This window comes from Doryrhamphus excisus, chromosome 21 (assembly GCF_030265055.1).
Source record: "Doryrhamphus excisus isolate RoL2022-K1 chromosome 21, RoL_Dexc_1.0, whole genome shotgun sequence".
NCBI classification, from domain to species: domain Eukaryota; kingdom Metazoa; phylum Chordata; class Actinopteri; order Syngnathiformes; family Syngnathidae; genus Doryrhamphus; species Doryrhamphus excisus.
The window spans coordinates 8,660,931-8,679,761 of record NC_080486.1 but is presented as its reverse complement, the minus strand read 5'-3'; the positions used below and the strand labels follow the sequence as shown (position 1 = coordinate 8,679,761).

Sequence of the window (18,831 nt, the reverse complement as noted above, 5' to 3'; positions counted from 1 at the left end):
ATGTTAAAGGTTAAATAACTGTTAATAGTTAACCTCTCTATCCGTGTGGAAGTGGTAAGTTTTTAGCTATTTAAGTTTAAAGGAAATAACTTGAAGGCTACCGTTTAGGTCGCTAGCTCTCTAGTTTGCGAGTTAGCATGTGTCTCAAGACCCTGCAGTTGCGCAATATGTTGTAAATAAAAAAAGTATAAATGTGACTATTTGTCATGTCTACAGGGCTCTAATAATGCTTTGTTCATTTTAATCTGAAAAAAATAATTTGTCTACCCACCAACTATATGTGGTTTCTTAAGTTTTTATTATTTGCCGTTTTATTATTATATTTATTTATTTATTACTGATTGATTTTCTTTATTCTTGATTTGTTTATTTATTTTTCATCTTATTTTGTCCAGAAAAATAAAAATGAAGATATTTGAGAACAGTGGAATGTTTTATCAGAGCTTTTCTTGTAGAATATCGAAACCAAAGCAAAGTTTATTCATTTTTCTGTTTTTAATAAATGCGTTTTTTTTTTTTTTTTGGAAAACCTGATGCAGCCCAGTCTCGGCCAGACCCTAGTTCCAGTGGCCCCCAAGTAAATTGAGTTTGAGACCCCTAACTTACAGCATTGTTCAACCCAATGTTCAATAAATGGACTCCATTAGTCTTATATATAATATTATATATAATATTCCACATCAATTATTGCTTGGCCAGTGGGAGACTTCTGAGTCTTCATCTGAGACAGTTTCCAGTTTGAAAAATTGTTTACTTAATAAATGATGGCTGTTTTGTGGTTTACTATGTCCTCTGATTAGTCAAAATGATGTGTAGTATTACATTAATGTAATACAGAGTCTGCAAAGTCTGGAAAAAAAGTGAAAAAAAATTCTCCTCCCATTCCTTGTGGAAGTGGTATCTTTTTGACATCTTAACTCTCTGTAAGCAAGTCTTTGTATGCCAGCATCATGTCAGACTGGCTATCCTGTATATCAGTTATAGTGAGTATGGATGACAAGCTGACAAAGATGACAATTTGTGATCAACCCACATTATGTTTGAGATACAACAAGGAACTTTTCCAATGCTAACATGTGAGTTATAGTTTATCGCTTTATCGTTTTATTAGGTAATATGAGTGTAAAGGTGACTATAGGGGTGTTATTTCATGTCTAGAGGGCTCTAATAATGGTGAAAATCATTTATAGAAGGTCAGGTATTAATATTCAGTTCTACTTTGTGGAAATTCACTTATCACAGTCGGGTCTGGGGCCAGTTAAACAGTGATAAACGAGGGACGACCTTGATGTTTGTACAATAGAGTTTTTTGTAGGATTTGTTTTTTTTTCAAAAATTTTCACCGAAATTGTGTTGGTTTTCGTACATTTGCATGTAACGAAGTAGTCTGTTTGCCCTGTACTGTATTGTATTGTAAAACTGAGTATAACAAGTCAGATTGCTGGCTCAACATAATCAGTGTTTTTGTCAATGCTTTTAGGTGTTAGGATTAATCGGATTTACATTAATCGTTTTAATCGTTCAAACTAAAACAATGCAGTTAACCAAGGTACTCTGTACTGTATCTCTTTAGGTGTCATCAGGACCGCTTTGCCCAACATGGACCGGGAAACCAGGGACCAGTACGTGCTCGTCATCCAGGCTAAAGACATGGTCGGCCAGATGGGCGGACTCTCGGGGACCACATCAGTCACAGTCACCCTCACCGACGTCAACGACAATCCTCCTCGCTTCCCTCACAGTAAGTATTTTCGTCAGTCCTTGATGTCCAATCTGTGTCATGATTGTGTAGTTTCCAATGCTCAGTCATCAAACCCTTTCAGTCAATGAAAGACGAAATTTACAACACATTTGACCATCATTTGGATAAAAGACTTATTCCTTTTAAAAAGGAAAAAAAAAAAGCCAATAACCTTTTTTTTATTTTTTCCTCCCTAGTAAATTTCAGTTTGGCGCTATTGAAATAATGTGCAATAAATCAACTTATAAAGTGCACTTCAGATAACCTCAGAGGAGATACATTTAGTCGAAAGCTCTCTCCGACACTTTAAAGTGGTTGAACGGCCACTTTGCATAATTACTGCTTTGGTTTTTTTTCGGATACTTTCAAGTGCGGCATTCAGCTAGCCAGAAATGCATTTGGCTTAACAAAGACCATTATCTGATTTATTGATACGTACGTGTGGCATCAATCAATTTATGCTCACTCGAGGTACCATTGATGTTTTTTGTGAAAATAGCATTCTTGGTTTACTCGGATGAAGTCAAAATTGTTGGAGCAAATGGACCCATGAAGTATTTTAACTTTTAGTTTCGCGAGTAAACAAAAACGCTACAAAATTTTGTTCAAGGTGATGCATTTTCCAAGGAAACCAAATAAAATGACCAAAAATGTCAATTATATGACAAGCACCGGGGTTAACGTTGTATTGTTTTTGGAATACAGTAAACCTCGGATATATCGGATTCAATTGTTCCCACTGGTTTTGTCCGATATAAGCGAAATCCGTTATATGCGTATACCGGAAAATGTCCGTTTTACGCATATATCGGATTTATATCCGGTATATGCGTAAATCGGATTTTATCCATTATAAAAAGGCACTTCCTTGACTATGTTTCCAATGTACCTGGACGCGCAGGCAACGCTGCAAATGACATCGTATAGCGGCCTGTCACGATTCGGCGAATTGGAGCGCCACGATGCGGCCATCCGATATATGCGAGGGAAATTTAATGGAAATGCATTGGAACGGGACTGGAGATTTTGTCCAAAATAGGCGAAATCCGTTATAAAAAATCCGATATATGCAATGAATTTTTATTGGAAATGCATTACAGAAAAATTGGTTCTTTTTTATCTGTCCGTTGTGAGCGAATTTCCGATATATCCGAGTCCGATATATCCGAGGTTTACTGTATAATCAAAAATGGTACAGTCCATTTGTTTGATGGACATAAAAACATACAGCAAATTGTTTTTGTTATGGTGTCAATCTGTTGTGGATGTGCGGGTTCTATCTCGCACCAAATTAAAAAATCGGTGTGTATCCCTGCTTTATTCCTCATCAGAGCGACGGAACGCTTTGGCGTGGGATAACCAGGATCAATCCGACTGTATATATTTTTTTTTATACTCTGCCTATTTCCTGGCCTGCTAATGGTTTCCGGGCTCAGCTTTAGGATTCAAAGGTGTTTGAAGGCTTTTCATGATAATCCAAAGGCAATCAGTTTCACCAACCAACACCTCCACCGCCCTTTGGCTCGCTGCGCTCGCGGCTCGCCATCCGCCCCGCCATGCAGCCGAGTCAATTTGTGGGCTCCCCGGGCGAGAGGTTGAAGTTTCCACAACAAGTCATCAATGGCCGCTTAAACCCCGCCGTTGCTGTCTCTCCGGGAAGATAAACTCACTGGAGGTTCTTGGTTGTGCTGCTGAAACCCTCGCCGGGTCAGGGGTTGCGATCAATGACGCCATTAGGAGAACTGATCAGAGTCCAGGACTGGTCCTTAGAGAGGGGGATCTGTATGGGAGGACAGGAAAAGGTGGAGGCGCAAATTGGACAAGCCATTTTTTTTACCCCCCCTCACTCGCCTTTATAAAGAGCTTCTATTCCACGGTAAATTAAAAAGCCATTATAGAGATTACATGGCAGCAAACAATGTCAGGCAGATTAGCATTTAGACGGACACTTTAGGGGGGGACACTGTCAGGAACACAGAAAGGTCTCGTAATGAGCTCTGTCATGGCGATTGGGAAGATTATGATTATGAATATGATTCCCGTCTTTATTCTTGTAAGAGTACTTCAAATCCGGGCAAAAAGGTTGAGAAACACAATGAAGAATTGTGGAGTAATAGAATATCTGAATGGCGGTTTCCTTTTTTTGGATAAATCCGAATAGATACTTGGATGAATAGTGAAATCGTTCAGACATGAAGAAGTGTAAACCACAGGATCCCGTCCCCCGTTCCGTCTTTTTCCCCAGAAGTCAACCAGTACACCGTCTTGGAGTCGCTCCCTGTTCAGTCGGTGGTAGCCCGGATCAAAGCGTCTGACGCGGACGTGGGTCCAAACGCTGAAATGGACTACCGTATCATGGACGGCGACGGACCCGGTCTCTTCAACATCACCACAGATGAAACCACGCAGGAGGGCGTCGTCCTCCTTCTAAAGGTACATAAACAAACCCCTAGAACTGATGGTTCCTTCCTGTACCATCTACCGTACACTGTACAGTGTCAAAGGTATTTCAAAGTACACTTATTACACTGCTAATAAAACGGAACAGCCAAGCCATTGATTTTAATGATGCAAGGTTTCATTGGTTGGGAAGTATTAGAGCATGTTTAAAAGCCTTATATGACAAATCTGTTACACCTTATTCCGCTGCAATATAATCCATATTGTGTCGACCTCATTAGGAAGCGTTATTGTGAGTTCCAGACCAGGTTTCATTATGTAATATCAGAGGTATCCGTTCCGGGAGCAATATTTATTCATTTTCTACCACTTATCCTCACAAGGGTCGCTGGACTGGTCGCTAGCCAATCACAGGGCACATATAGACAAACAACCATTCACACTCACATTCATACCTATGGACAATTTGGAGTCGCTAATTAACCTAGCATGTTTTTGGAATGTGGGAGGAAACATTCCTTAACATTCATTAAACTTTCAGACCGTTTTAGTGTAGTAAATACATCTGCATCTTATACTTTTGATGATGTGTGTCTTTATTTGAGGAGCCCAGAGAGGGGCTAACGTCATTGCAGCACCCCAATGAATGCGTTGCTCAGATGCAATACAGTATGGGAAAACTTTTAAGGAGTTGTTGTTTTTTTAACATTCATATTGGTACATGTTTGTATATTTGAGTGTGAAGTTGCTGCATGATGACTTTAGTGACTGTTATTTTGTTATATACAATATTTTTATACACTATACTGTTATATACAAGTCGCCAATTAACCTAGCATGTTTTTGGAATGTGGGAGGAAACCGAAGTACCCAAAGAAAACCTACACATTCACGGCGAGAACATGCAAACTGCACACAGAGATGGTCGAGAGTGGAATTGAACTCGGGTCTCCTAGCTGTGAGGGCTGCGCGCTAACCACTTGACACTGTGCAGCCCTATATAATGTTTACAGAAACATTTATTATGCACCATGACTTTCTCCAGCCTGTCTATTGTATTTTTCTGTGTGCAATGCGTGAGCTGCAAGATGCTTGTCACTGCCGCCCTTCCATAGAGAGGAAAAGCCAGCTAGATTTAGCAACATCTCCTTCCATTAGCTCTGCTGATTGAATGAATTTTTACTGAATTTGACTTATATACCCAAGCTCACCAGAACGTGATTAGACTTTTACAACAAAGTATCAGAGCTTTTCCTGGAGAAGGATAGGGTGCATGTACTTCAAATACAAATAAAAGGCAAGACTACAAATGGTTTCTTTAAAAAAAAAAAAAAGTAAATAAATGGGACAAAAGTATTTGAAAATGAGTCAGTGCCTCACCAGCTGTGAACCTCACCACACGTCGCTGCGAAAATATGGTTTTGTTGCTCGGAGGCATGCTAATGAGCCTGTGTGAGTCCAACTGTTCAAAATGTATTTTCATCACAAAAACGTCTTAGCATGCTAACAAAATGGCAACTGGAACTGGTGGCCCAAACGGCTCATTTTACAGTAGAATTATAAAACTGTTTTAAGTGCATTTAAATGATGAATGAAATCGGTTACATTTACTTTCATTGAAGACGTGATGTTCCCAAAGACACAATGTGGTAGCAAGATCAACACAAAATGCTGGCACTTGAAACTTTTATGGCTCCATTTTGTGTTACTGAGATGAGAAACACTATTGAATTCAAGAAATAACTCATAGCAAAACAGGAAGGTGGTGTTGTGACGGGACGTGTTGATCTCGCTGTTATCAAAATCACAAAAACAATGAATGAATTGGATTTTAGGTCGAGTGGTTAACGTGCAGCTAGGAAATCCGAGTTCGATTCCACCCTCATCCATCTCTGTGTGGAGTTTGCATGGGTTTTCTTCGGGTACTCCGGTTTCCTCCCACATTCCAAAAACATGCTAAGTTAATTAGCGACTCCAAATTGTCCATAGGTATGAATGTGAGTGTGAATGGTTGTTTGTCTATATGTGCCCTGTGATTGTATATAACAGTATAGTGTATAAAAATATTGTATATAACAATATAACAGTCACTAAAGTCATCATACATTCATCAACTTCACACTCAAATATACAAACATGTACCAATATGAATATTTTAAAAAAACAAATCCTTAAAAGTTTTCCCATACTATATTGTATCTGAGCATTCATTGGGGTGCTGCAGTGACGTTAGCCCCTCTCTAAAACAGTCTGAAAGTTTAATGAATGTTAAGGAATGTTTCCTCCCACATTCCAAAAACATGCTAGGTTAATTGGCGACTCCAAATTGTCCATAGGTATGAATGTGAGTGTGAATGGTTGTTTGTCTATATGTGCCCTGTGATTGGCTGGCGACCAGTCTCTCGCCCGAAGACAGCTGGGATAGGCTCCAGCACCTCCCGTGACCCTTGTGAGAATAAACGGTAGAAAATGAATGAATGAATTGGATTTACACGGTTTGATTTGGTTAGCGTCGGTTTCGGATAAAGTCAGACCATCTGGAACGGAATAATGACGCTAACCGAGCGACTGCATTGTCGGTGCTGACCGCTACCAAAACAACAGACAGTAAAAATCGTGTGTTTTGAAGAGTGTTCACATTAAATAGTTCATAATGATGTGTTCTATACATTAGCACATGACAATAGCATGAGATTACTTTGAGGTCTGGCTCGTCTGTGGGCTGATTTGATCCTTTGTTTGATTTGTTGTTGCACATTCAGACAATTACAAGACGAGGCGAGCGTCACAGGCGATGAAAAGTGTCAAATCAATGTTCTCCCGCGCTTTATTAAACACGGCAATGAGCGGTTCAATAAGGCCGACCGAGATGACAGAATCTTTCAACAGCTCTCATTTTGCAGTGATTGTCAGCACCATTGTGTGCTCGTCCTCACGTCGATAATATTGCTCTCTCTACAGACTAATAGCTACAGTCCTGGTCTTTTGTGCTAGCTTTATAGTAATGTCTATTTAGTGATAATCTGCCATTATCACGTGTACACATGTATTTATTCTCACAGCCTCTCGACTTTGAAACCAAGAGCAGCTTCTCTCTGCGGGTGGAGGCCACCAACAGGAACATCGACTCCAACTTCCTGAGTCTGGGCCCCTTCAGCGATACGACGGCGTTGAAGGTGACGGTGGAGGATGTGGACGAGCCGCCGGTTTTTTCTGCACCGCTCTCCAAGATGTCCGTCTCGGAGGATGTGCGGGTGGGGACGTCCATCGGGCGGGTGTCGGCACACGACCCGGACACCTCCAACAACGGTATCAGGTATGAGACGGCATCTCCACATCCACATTTGGAGTTTTTTTTTGCTCAGTTTCTCAATTAATTAAGACCAAATATTAGCATTTATAAAGGGAGCAAAGTTCTATTTTATATACCGCTTATTCTCACTGGGGTCGTGGATATGCTGGAGCCTATCCCAGTTGTCTTCGGGCGAGAGGCAGGGTACACCCTGGACTGGATCAGACCGTTTTAGTGTAGTAAATACATCTGCATCTTATACTTTTGATGATGTGTGTCTTTATTTGAGGAGCCCAGAGAGGGGCTAACGTCATTGCAGCACCCCAATGAATGCGTTGCTCAGATGCAATACAGTATGGGAAAACTTTTCAGGAGTTGTTTTTTTAAAATATTTTTATTGGTACATGTTTGTATATTTGAGTGTGAAGTTGCTGTATGATGACTTTAGTGACTGTTATATTGTTATATACAATATTTTTATACACTATACTGTTATATACAATCACAGGGCACATATAGACAAACAACCATTCACACTCACATTCATACCTATGGACAATTTGGAGTCGCTAATTAACCTAGCATGTTTTTGGAATGTGGGAGGAAACCGGAGTACCATAGGTATGAATGTGAGTGTGAATGGTTGTTTGTCTATATGTGCCCTGTGATTGGCTGGCCACCAGTCCAGGGTGTACCCCGCCTCTCACCCGAAGACAGCTGGGATAGGCTCCAGCACCGCCCGCAACCCTCGTGACGATAAGGGGTAGAAAATGAATGAAGAATGAATGGCGGAAATTGGATATGGAAGAACTGATTCCATTTTGAGGGTGATCTGGATCACCATCCGGATACATCGATTTTTTTTTATTTTTTTTTTAAAGGATTGCGAGAGAGGACCATTTTCTTTGTGTATATAACTGGTCGGAGCAAGTTTTCACCAAATTCGAGAAAATATCAAAGACTGATCCAGATTATGGAATAATTCCCAATGTTATGACCCACAATATGACAAAATAGTGACAAGAAATGAAGCAAACCCCATCATACTGTGTAGTGTATTTATTGTACTGGCACTGGGAGATGAGAAGGAATCAGATGTTGAATATGTTTCTAGTATTTTATTAAGGACACATTGAACGTCATAAAATAGCGGGCTGAGTATTCACAGTGAAAGGCCACTTTAAAGTGCGCCACCACTGGTGTTAAGCAAACAGGCGACAGTCTTAATGCGCTCGAAAAGGAACTGTGTGGCTGTCACAAGCGGCGCCAGATGGCGAGTGTGTGTGTCTGAGTGTGTGTGTGTGTGTGTGTGTGTGGCGGGGGTGGTGCAGCATCTGCAAAAAAGTGAAATGCCATCTTGAGCAAGAGAAGGGCATCCCTTCAGTTGGGGGTCAAGGCTCAAACACTGGCACATTTGGCCTTTACGGTTCAGAAAACACAACCTCACGCTGTCTTGCGTTCGAGACCCTCGTCGAGCCACTTTTGCATTAATTGAATGAATATTGTTGCCTTTTCTCGATCGGGATTGTGAGTAATCAGAAAATCAAATTACCGCACCATTGAATCTGTGAATGCTTCTGTTCGTCCTCCTCGCCCGTCTGCAATATGATTTCCACCACATCAGCTGGAATTAAAATTATTGTGGAACTAATGGAGCCACCAGAGTCAAATTACTTTGCAATAATACCCTTTGGCTGTAGACTAATTGGAGTTGTAATTTTCTCATAGAAAAAAAAAATGTACCAAGGTTGTGTGCCGGCCTCGGTTATTATCAACATTTATTTTTTTTTAATGCATTGGAGTCCTCCATGCATTTTGAAAATGTTTAAATTGTTGTGCTTAACCGAACATGATTGCATATGTCGTCAAATCAATTCCAATCAAATGGATGGCGTCTTTGTGTGTTGAAGGTACTCCATCGACCGCAATACCGACATGGAACGTTTCTTCAACGTGGACGCGCTCAGCGGCATCATCAGCACGGCCAAGCGTCTGGACCGGGAAGCCAACTCGGTGCACAACCTCACCATCCTGGCCATCGAGAGCCGTGAGTTGAAACCAACACGTTCACATCTGCCGCACACAAGTGGAATATCCTAAATTTATGAAAAAAAAAATAATTTATAAAAAATATTTTTCCCTAAAATATGTGATTTAATAATATTTTATTCGATTTTTTTACTGTACTTAACAAAACTTAATAATTAGATGATTATATATTTTTTAAATAATTATTGATCAGCCTTATTCTATTATAGTGGTCCACAAAGTGGGGTACGTGAATAAAAATGAAAGACAATTAGCAGCTAACAATCAAAATTACCAGTGCACCTGAACGCCTCACAGTGCGAATTGTTCGTTGCTCTGTGTCCATCATATCAACAAATAAGTTAGAATGATTACTTGGTGCATTAAGAGCTTTTCATCTTAAATATTTCATTTCTATTAGCGTTCCTGTGGTTCTGCTCCAGCTTTTTCTAAAATGGTGCATTCAGGTGCATCACATAACTTCCGCAAACGCAAAGTTGTAATAGTTATAAAACGAACCACTTGTTGCTCGTACAACAATAAGAAAATGTTACAAAATATTGTTTTTGTATTAGACATCAATGTTAAACTAACATGGTTATGATCATGATTAACTGTGATTAATATGAATGAAACTTGTAATCATTTTTGTTCAGGGTAAACCTAATACAGCTTCATAACACAGTTAAATGTCCCTCACTGTTGTTGTTTTTTAATTTATAAAAAATATTTTTCTGTAAAATGTGTTTTAATAATTTTTTTTTTTTTTTACTGTGCATAACACAGCTTAATAATAGATGATTGTTGATTATATATTTTTTTAAATAATTATTGATCAGCCTTATTCTATTATGGTTGTTACAAAATATTGTTTTTATTTTAGACATCAATGTTAAACTAACATGATTTATGATCATGATTAACTGTGATTAATATGAATAAAACTTTTAATCATTTCTGTTCAGTGTAAACCTAATACAGCTTCATAAGACTGGTCTACAAGCAAAATGCTTCTGTAATAAAATAGTCCAATTTTTCTTGGTTTAGGTCACTAAACCAAGCAGATATTTATAAGCAGCTGGTGGCAAAATTAAAATCTGACATTTTCGGTAAAAAAGGTTGTATATGTTGACCTAATTTCCCATTGTCATATTGTTTCATCGCATTCTTCAATGTTTTTATTTTAGACATCAATGTTAAACTAACATGATTTATGATCATGATTAACTGTGATTAATATGAATAAAACTTTTAATCATTTCTGTTCAGTGTAAAACTAATGCAGCTTCATAACACTGGTCTACAAGCAAAATCCATCCGGGACAAAAGTAGTCAAATTTTTCTTGGTTTAGATCACTAAACCAAGCAGATATTTATAAGCAGCTGGTGGCAAAATTAAAATCGGACATTTTCGGTAAAAAAAGTTTGTATATGTTGACCTAATTTCCCAGTGTCATATTGTTTCATCGCATTCTTCAATGTTTTTATTTTAGACATCAATGTTAAACTAACATGATTATGATCATGATTAACTCTGATTAATCTGAATAAAACTTTCAATCATTTCTGTTCAGTGTAAACCTAATACAGCTTCATAAGACTGGTGTACAAGCAAAATGCTTCCGGGACAAAAGTAGTCCAATTTTTCTTGGTTTAGGTCACTAAACCAAGCAGATATTTATAAGCAGCTGGTGGTAAAATTAAAATTGGACATTTTCAGTAAAAAAAGGTTGTATATGTTGACCTAATTTCCCATTGTCATATTGTTTCATCGCATTCTTCAATGTTTTTATTTTAGACATCAATGTTAAACTAACATGATTATGATCATGATTAACTCTGATTAATCTGAATAAAACTTTTAATCATTTCTGTTCAGTGTAAACCTAATACAGCTTCATAAGACTGGTCTACAAGCAAAATGCTTCTGGAATAAAATAGTCCAATTTTTCTTGGTTTAGGTCATTAAACCAAGCAGATATTTATAAGCAGCTGGTGGCAAAATTAAAATTGGACATTTTCAGTAAAAAAGGTTGTATATGTTGACTTAATTTCCCATTGACATATTGTTTCATCGCATTCTTTTCGAATCCGTCCAATAAAAACGGAACTACTCCTGGCTTTTCTAGTTAAATGCCCCCCACTGTTGCTGTGTACACAAAGCCTAGTTGTCAAGGCTTTCATTTTATTGCCACCATCTTTAAACACCATTAGCAGCTCGCTTTTTTTTGTTCTAGTTGAAATAAGCAAGGAAAATAGAGACTGTTGATCCTTTTGAAGAGCCTGCTTGTTAAAGCGAGGTCTTCGCTAGCATGGAAATGTCGCTTCATGCCTCGATAAAGATGCATCCTCTTTAGTTTAGGGTGTCGGTGAATATTAATGCATTCATGAGTGACCTCTCAGCCGTGGGGGTTACATGCTGACTCAGGGTGGGTGTGCTGGTGTTAAGTGCTTGTTTTTTTTTTTTTGTACATTTTATTTTAAAGCAGCATCTCTCTCTCTCCCTGGCCCCAAGGACACAAGTTTGTCCTTTTTATTGCCTGCTTTTCAAACACAATTGTCACGAAAAGACAAGCCGACTGTCAGCATCGCTTTTTTTTCTGCACTCTTTGATTTAAAGACAGCTTTTTTATTTACTCGCTCATTCCCGAGTGTGTGCGCATGCCCGATATAGCAGCATAACGATAATAATAGACATCATGACGCGTCTCTCGGCAGTCCCGAATGTGTGACTTGATGGCACTAAACGCATCTTGGTCCAGCACTACCGATGGTTAACGTGACCAAAGATGTTCTACGGTTAGGGGACGCTGAAGTCAGTCACGTTCCATCCAAAAACCAGTCTGGAACCCCCCCAGGCACCGCACGTCCTTTCTGCCGCCGTCACAACATCATCCCTGAATGTCAGCGCCTCGTCACTGGCCAGCAAACGGCGATGGCGCCCGCCAAGCTGAATCATCGTCTCGCACGCAGCCAGAGTCGTTTAGGCGGCAGAAGTTGCGACGTACATGATTACCGGTCGCCGTCACTGCCACTGAGATAGTTTACGCTAACAGGACGTCTCACTCTGTGTTTTTTTTCAGAGGACCCCAACCAAATCGGTAAAGGTTTGGCTATTGTGACCGTGTTGGACGTGAATGATAACGCTCCTGTTTTCGCCATCGACTACGAGACACTGCTCTGTGAAAACACCACACCTGGAACGGTAAGTCGGACTGACTTGAAATTTCTCACACAGTTCCATAAGATCCCCTCCTGTAACATGACGGTGTTTCGTCAAATCAACATGAAACTTGGTACACACATTCGGGGACCTGACAAGCATATGTGTGTGAAATATGAGCAAAATTGGTTAAAGAACATGGCGGCCATCAAGCAAAACATGACTAATTGCCCATAAGTCATTGAGACATTTGCCTAATTATGATAAAACTTTGAGAGCATCCGTGTGCGAGAATGTCTTCCAAGGTATTTTGAGCACAACATAAATACAATAAACGATACAATAAATTTTTCATAATATCAAGACTTTTTTTTAAAGACAACAACTTTAATATTTCAGCTCCTTGCTACTAAAATTAGATAACTTCCCTTCAAAATATTTTGGCTTTATTCTCCTAAAATTACAACTGTTTTTTTCTATTTCTTCTGTTATCTGGAAAATTAAAAATAAATAACAGCAGAAATAGAAAAAAAAAACAGTTGTAATTTATGGAAAATTTGGTTATAATGTCTCAAGAATAAAGACAAAATATTAAGTCACAATTATGAGAAGAAAATTTACTAAAAAATTCAAAATATCTGGAAAATTAAAAAAATATATTTTGACTTTTGACTAAAAAAAAAGTCAAAATATCAGGAAAATTGAAAAGAAATATTTTGACTTTTTAAGTACAAAATTTAGTACATTTTGTGGAAATTTTGATTATAATGGCACAAGAATAACAACAAAATATGAAGTCACAATTACAGAAGAAAATTTATTAAAAAAGTTAAAATATCTGGAAAATTTAAAAGAAATATTTTGACTTTGTCACAAGAATAAAGACAAAATATGAAGTCAAAATTACGAGACGAATATTTACTAAAAAGTCAAATATCTGGAAAATTAAAAAAATATTTGGACTTTTTTAGTATATTTTTCAGTAATTTTTTTAGTAATTTTTTTGGTAAATTTTTTCTAAAATGTACTAAAAAGTCAAAATATCTGGAAAATTAAAAAGAAATATTTAGATTTTTTTAGTAAATTTTTTTCTCGTAATTGGGACTTCATATTTTGTCTTTATTCTTGTGACATTCTAACCTAATTTTCCATAAATTACAACTGTAGGTTCTCGTAATCTGACTTTTTTTCTTTAATTTTGTCTTTATGCTACCAAAATGATTATTTTTCATCATAATATTACAACTTTTTCTCATTCGATTACAACTTTTTCTGTTAATATTTTGACTTTATTTTTGTAAAATTACTGCTAATTTTTGTCAAATGATATTTGCAGAATCAATGGGCCAGCCAAGGACCGCGCCTGGCCCCTCGGCTGCACTTTGGATACCACTAATGTAATTTCTTCAAGGTTTATATATTATTATTATGATCTAAAATTATACAAGACGTTCCATCTTCACTTAGTGTTTATGGAACTCTGTGGCTGGGCTTCATTTCCTGTCTTTTATCATTTGGCCTCATTGTTGCTAAATGACCCGTGTGCCCGCTGTGCTGATTTATCCGCTGGTGACATTTGTGAAAATACAATCAGGCGACTGTTGAAGGGGGCGTGCGGAGCTGTGCATGTACAATTGATCAGAATGACGCATTGTATTAGAAATGGCTATTAGGGTCTTTTTTGGGGGCGGGGGGGCGAATTTGTTATTTGAGCTCTTGCTGCACACTTCTTTGTCACACACAGGGAGGGGTGGGGCGACAAAAATAGGAAGTGATCTAATTTGCATAAAGGAAACCGTGCATTTCTTTGTGGCTTGGTTGCAATGGAGATTTCATGTGTGTTGCATTCAATGTTTGGAAAAGTGTAGTGCTTTTCAGATTCAATTGTTAGCCAGACGTCAGCCTCGGGGATACAAAGTACTTATTAGTGTAAACATTGCGTCTTTATTAGCCGCCGCCATTACCGACAAACAGCGGGATGATTACCATCCTTCCACTTGTCCGCAGATGATGATCGCTTTCTGATTTTAGAACATTTCGAACAACACAAGCAGCCTTTCTATTAGCCATCAATCAATCTACACACCCCGGACTCTCCGGGTTCGATACGTCGTTTGTCTATTTCACCCCCACGAGCGCTTCGCCAGATGATTTATGGCCAAAAGGACTGTGACCGTGCTGAAACAAAGTCATTGGCTGACAATCAAAGCGGGCCTCGGGGCCATGGCGACCGCCTTAACCCATGACGGTGTCATCAGCAGGCGAAGGCACAGCCAATGTGTAATTACACTGCTCAAGCAGACTGATTGCTTACTTAACGGGAGGGCTGATTTTAGCTCTTGGATTTCCAAATGACCTTTAACTAACATTCTTTTTGTCACTGTCACATGACAGTAAATGACATTAGTGATCCCAACTCTGGGTTGTGATAAAAAAATGATTCGGAATACATGCTAGCAGATATGTAATACAGAGATCCTGAAAGTTATATCATCATTAAATAAAAGCTCACTGACTAATGACCCGATTAATTACGTTTTACTTGATGGAAGCCAAGTTCATTCATTCATTCATTTTCTACCGCTTTTTCCTCACGAGGGTCGTGGGGGGTGCTGGAGCCTATCCCAGCTGTCTTCGGGCGAGAGGCGGGGTACACCCTGGACTGGTCGCCAGCCAATCACAGGGCACATATAGACAAACAACCATTCACACTCACATTCATACCTATGGACAATTTGGAGTCGCTAATTAACCTAGCATGTTTTTGGAATGTGGGAGGAAACCGGAGTACCCGGAGAAAACCCACGCAAACTCCACACAGAGATGGCCGACGGTGGAATTGAACCCTGGTCTCCTAGCTGTGAGGTACGCGCGCTAACCACTCGAACCGCCGTGCCGCCGGAAGCAAAGTTCTTCAACCAATCTTGCTCAAATTGTATTGGAATTTTTATTTATTTTATTTATTGGAATTTTATTTATATGGTGGGGATTCGGCTTAACAACCTTAACCCTTTAAGTGGCATTGCGACAAGCAAGTTTGCTGAATTAAACAAGCCGTTTCCGCAAATATAATTTACACCAGGATGAATGAAAAAATTCACCAGCATAATACATACTGTATATATATCTATGTAATGGTAGCAGTAATAATAAATGATAATGATGATGGCTAGGTTTGCTTGAGAGACGAAGAAGAGTATCGCAAGTGGCTTAGTGGCTCAAATTCTGAGCCTGGTGATGTCATAATATGCACATTAGACGTAAATGTAAATGACATTAGTGGCCCCCACTCTGGGTTGTGATAAAAATGATTCGGAATACATGCTAGCAGATTTGTAATACAGAGATCCTGAAAGTTATATCATCATTAAATAAAAGCTCATTGACTAATGACCCGATTAATTACGTTTTACTTGATGGAAGCCAAGTTCTTCAACCAATCTTGCTAAAATTTTATTGGAATTTTTATTCATTTTATTTATTAGTATTTTATTTATATGGTGGGGATTCGGCTAAACAATCTTAACCCTTTAAGTGGCAAAAACGCAACATTGCGAGACGCAAGATTGCTGAATTTAACAAGCCGTTTCCGCAAATATAATTTACACCAGGATGAATGACAATATTCACCAGCATAATACATATTGTATATATATCTATGTAATGGTAGCAGTAATAATAAATGATAATGATGATGGCTGGGTTTGCTTGTGATACTCTTCTTCGTCTCTCAAGTGGCTTAGTGGCTCAAATTCTTGACGTGATAATATGCACATAAGACGGAAATGTAAATGACATTAGTGGCCCCCACTCTGGGTTGTGATAAAAATGATTCGGAATACATGCTAGCAGATATGTAATACAGAGATCCTGAAAGTTATATCATCATTAAATAAAAGCTTATTGACTAATGACCCGATTAATTACGTTTTACTTGATGGAAGCCAAGTTCTTCAACCAATCTTGCTAAAATTTTACACACAAGAGCTTGTCAGCCCCTTAAAGGACTGTACCAAATATGGCGGGGATTCGGCTAAACAACCTTAACCCTCTAAGTGGCAAAGACACAAAATTACAACAAGCAAGATTGCTGAATTAAACAAGCCATTTCTACTAATATGTAGTCAATAATATATATTCACCAGCATAATACATACTGTATATATATCTATGTAATGGTAGCAGTAATAATAAATGATAATGATGATGGCTGGGTTTGCTTGAGAGGCGAAGAAGAGTATCACAAGTGGCTTAGTGGCTCAAATTCTGAACCTGGTGACGTCATAATATGCACATTACACAAGTCAACTGACTCCCATCATACGGCTATGATGTCACCACTTCACTGTTGATACCGACACTGGTGATTGACGGGTACTATTTAGTGCAGCTGCCAGGTCTTTGTCTTAAACTACATATTATATTTATGTTTAGATATTTGTCTTCTTGCACTGTTGTGCATCGTTTTTCTTTCCTTGTTAGACCCAGTTTGTGTTGCTCTTTGTAGGGAGTAGTTAACAGCATGGTGAGAGATTTTAGTTTTAGTTAGTTTAGTTCATATTTTGTTTTTATTTTTGTGACATTATGACCTAATTTTCCACAAATTACAACTGTAGGTTCTCGTAATACGACTTTTTTTCTTTAATTTTCACTTTATGCAACTAAAATGATTATTTTAATGATAAATGATTTTATTTTTACAACTTTTTCTCATTAGATTACAACTTTTAAGAGTGACTTATAGTGACTTGTGCATCGTTTTTATTTCCTTGTTAGACCCAGTTTGTGCTGCTCTCTGCAGGGAGTAGTTAACAGCAAGACATTTTAGTTTTAGTTAGTTTAGTTCATATTTTGTCTTTATTCTTGTGACATTATTACCTAATTTTCCATAAATTACAACTGTAGGTTCTCGTAATATGACTTATATTCTTTAATTTTCACTTTATGCAACTAAATTGATTATTTTAATGATAAATGATTTTATTTTTACAACTTTTTCTCATTCGATTACAGCTTTTTAGAGTGACTTATAGTGACTTGTGCATCGTTTTTATTTCCTTGTTAGACCCAGTTTGTGCTGCTCTCTGCAGGGAGTAGTTAACAGCAAGACATTTTAGTTTTAGTTTAGTTCATATTTTGTATTTGTTTTGTGACATTATAACCTATTTTTCCATAAATTACAACTGTAGGTTCTCGTAATATGACTTATATTCTTTAATTTTCACTTTATGCAACTAAAATGATTATTTTAATGATAAATGATTTTATTTTTACAACTTTTTCTCATTAGACTACAGCTTTTAAGAGTGACTTTTTTTGACTTGTGCATCGTTTTTATTTCCTTGTTAGACCCAGTTTGTGCTGCTCTCTGTAGGGAGTAGTTAAAAGCATGGTAAGAAATTTTAATTTTAGTTTAGTTAGTTTAGTTCATATTTTGTCTTTATTCTTGTGACATTATGACCTAATTTTCCATAAATTACAACTGTAGGTTCTCGTAATATGACTTATATTCTTTAATTTTCACTTTATGCAACTAAAATGATTATTTTAATGATAAATACATTTTATTTTTACAACATTTTTACAACATTTTTTCTCATTAGACTACAACTTTTAAGAGTGACTTTTTTTGACTTGTGCATCGTTTTTCTTTCCTTGTTAGACCCAGTTTGTGCTGCTCTCTGAAGGAAGACATTTTAGTCATAGTTTAGATTTTTAGATGGCTTTTCTAATAATATATTAGCCTTATGAAGTGATTAACTTGGATTTGATGCAGAGGACCGACAGTTGTTGATAGTAGGCCTCCATGCAAAAATGTAGATCGTTCTTTGAAAATCATCTGACTAATTTTAATTGTTTGTGAAATGGATAAAAATGATTTTTTTCTTTGGAAAAGGAACAAATTTGCAAGTGATCCCAAACTTTTGAGTGGTAGTCTACTCTGGGAAAATATATGGTATGATGTACATATAAGCAACATAATATGAAGTACCAATTCCCCATAGTTAGAATACATATTGCATTATTATTATTTTTTTTTTAGAAACACGAGATTCTAAAAAAAAACACCAGAGCCATGCTTTATTTTAAAATCATTCAAAACAAAAACTTAATTTAAATGGAATCGCAACTTGCTACCTGCGATAGGACCAACTGGTGTTAGCTGGTGGACCGGTACTGTCATACTCCACCGGCCTCCTGATTCCT

General features: G+C 37.7%; 1 protein-coding gene across 2 annotated transcripts in view; it reads left to right on the top strand.

Annotated features, from left to right (window-relative positions):
• LOC131108714 (cadherin-7-like) overlaps nucleotides 1-18,831 on the top strand; it is a 132,678-nt gene that overhangs the window by 88,279 nt on the left and 25,568 nt on the right. For both annotated transcript variants that reach the window (XM_058059942.1, XM_058059943.1), the window contains exons 5-9: nucleotides 1,574-1,741; nucleotides 3,987-4,174; nucleotides 7,204-7,457; nucleotides 9,344-9,480; nucleotides 12,545-12,666. In XM_058059942.1, the coding sequence (XP_057915925.1) occupies nucleotides 1,574-1,741; nucleotides 3,987-4,174; nucleotides 7,204-7,457; nucleotides 9,344-9,480; nucleotides 12,545-12,666 (869 nt within the window). The remainder of the gene's footprint in view (nucleotides 1-1,573; nucleotides 1,742-3,986; nucleotides 4,175-7,203; nucleotides 7,458-9,343; nucleotides 9,481-12,544; nucleotides 12,667-18,831) is intronic.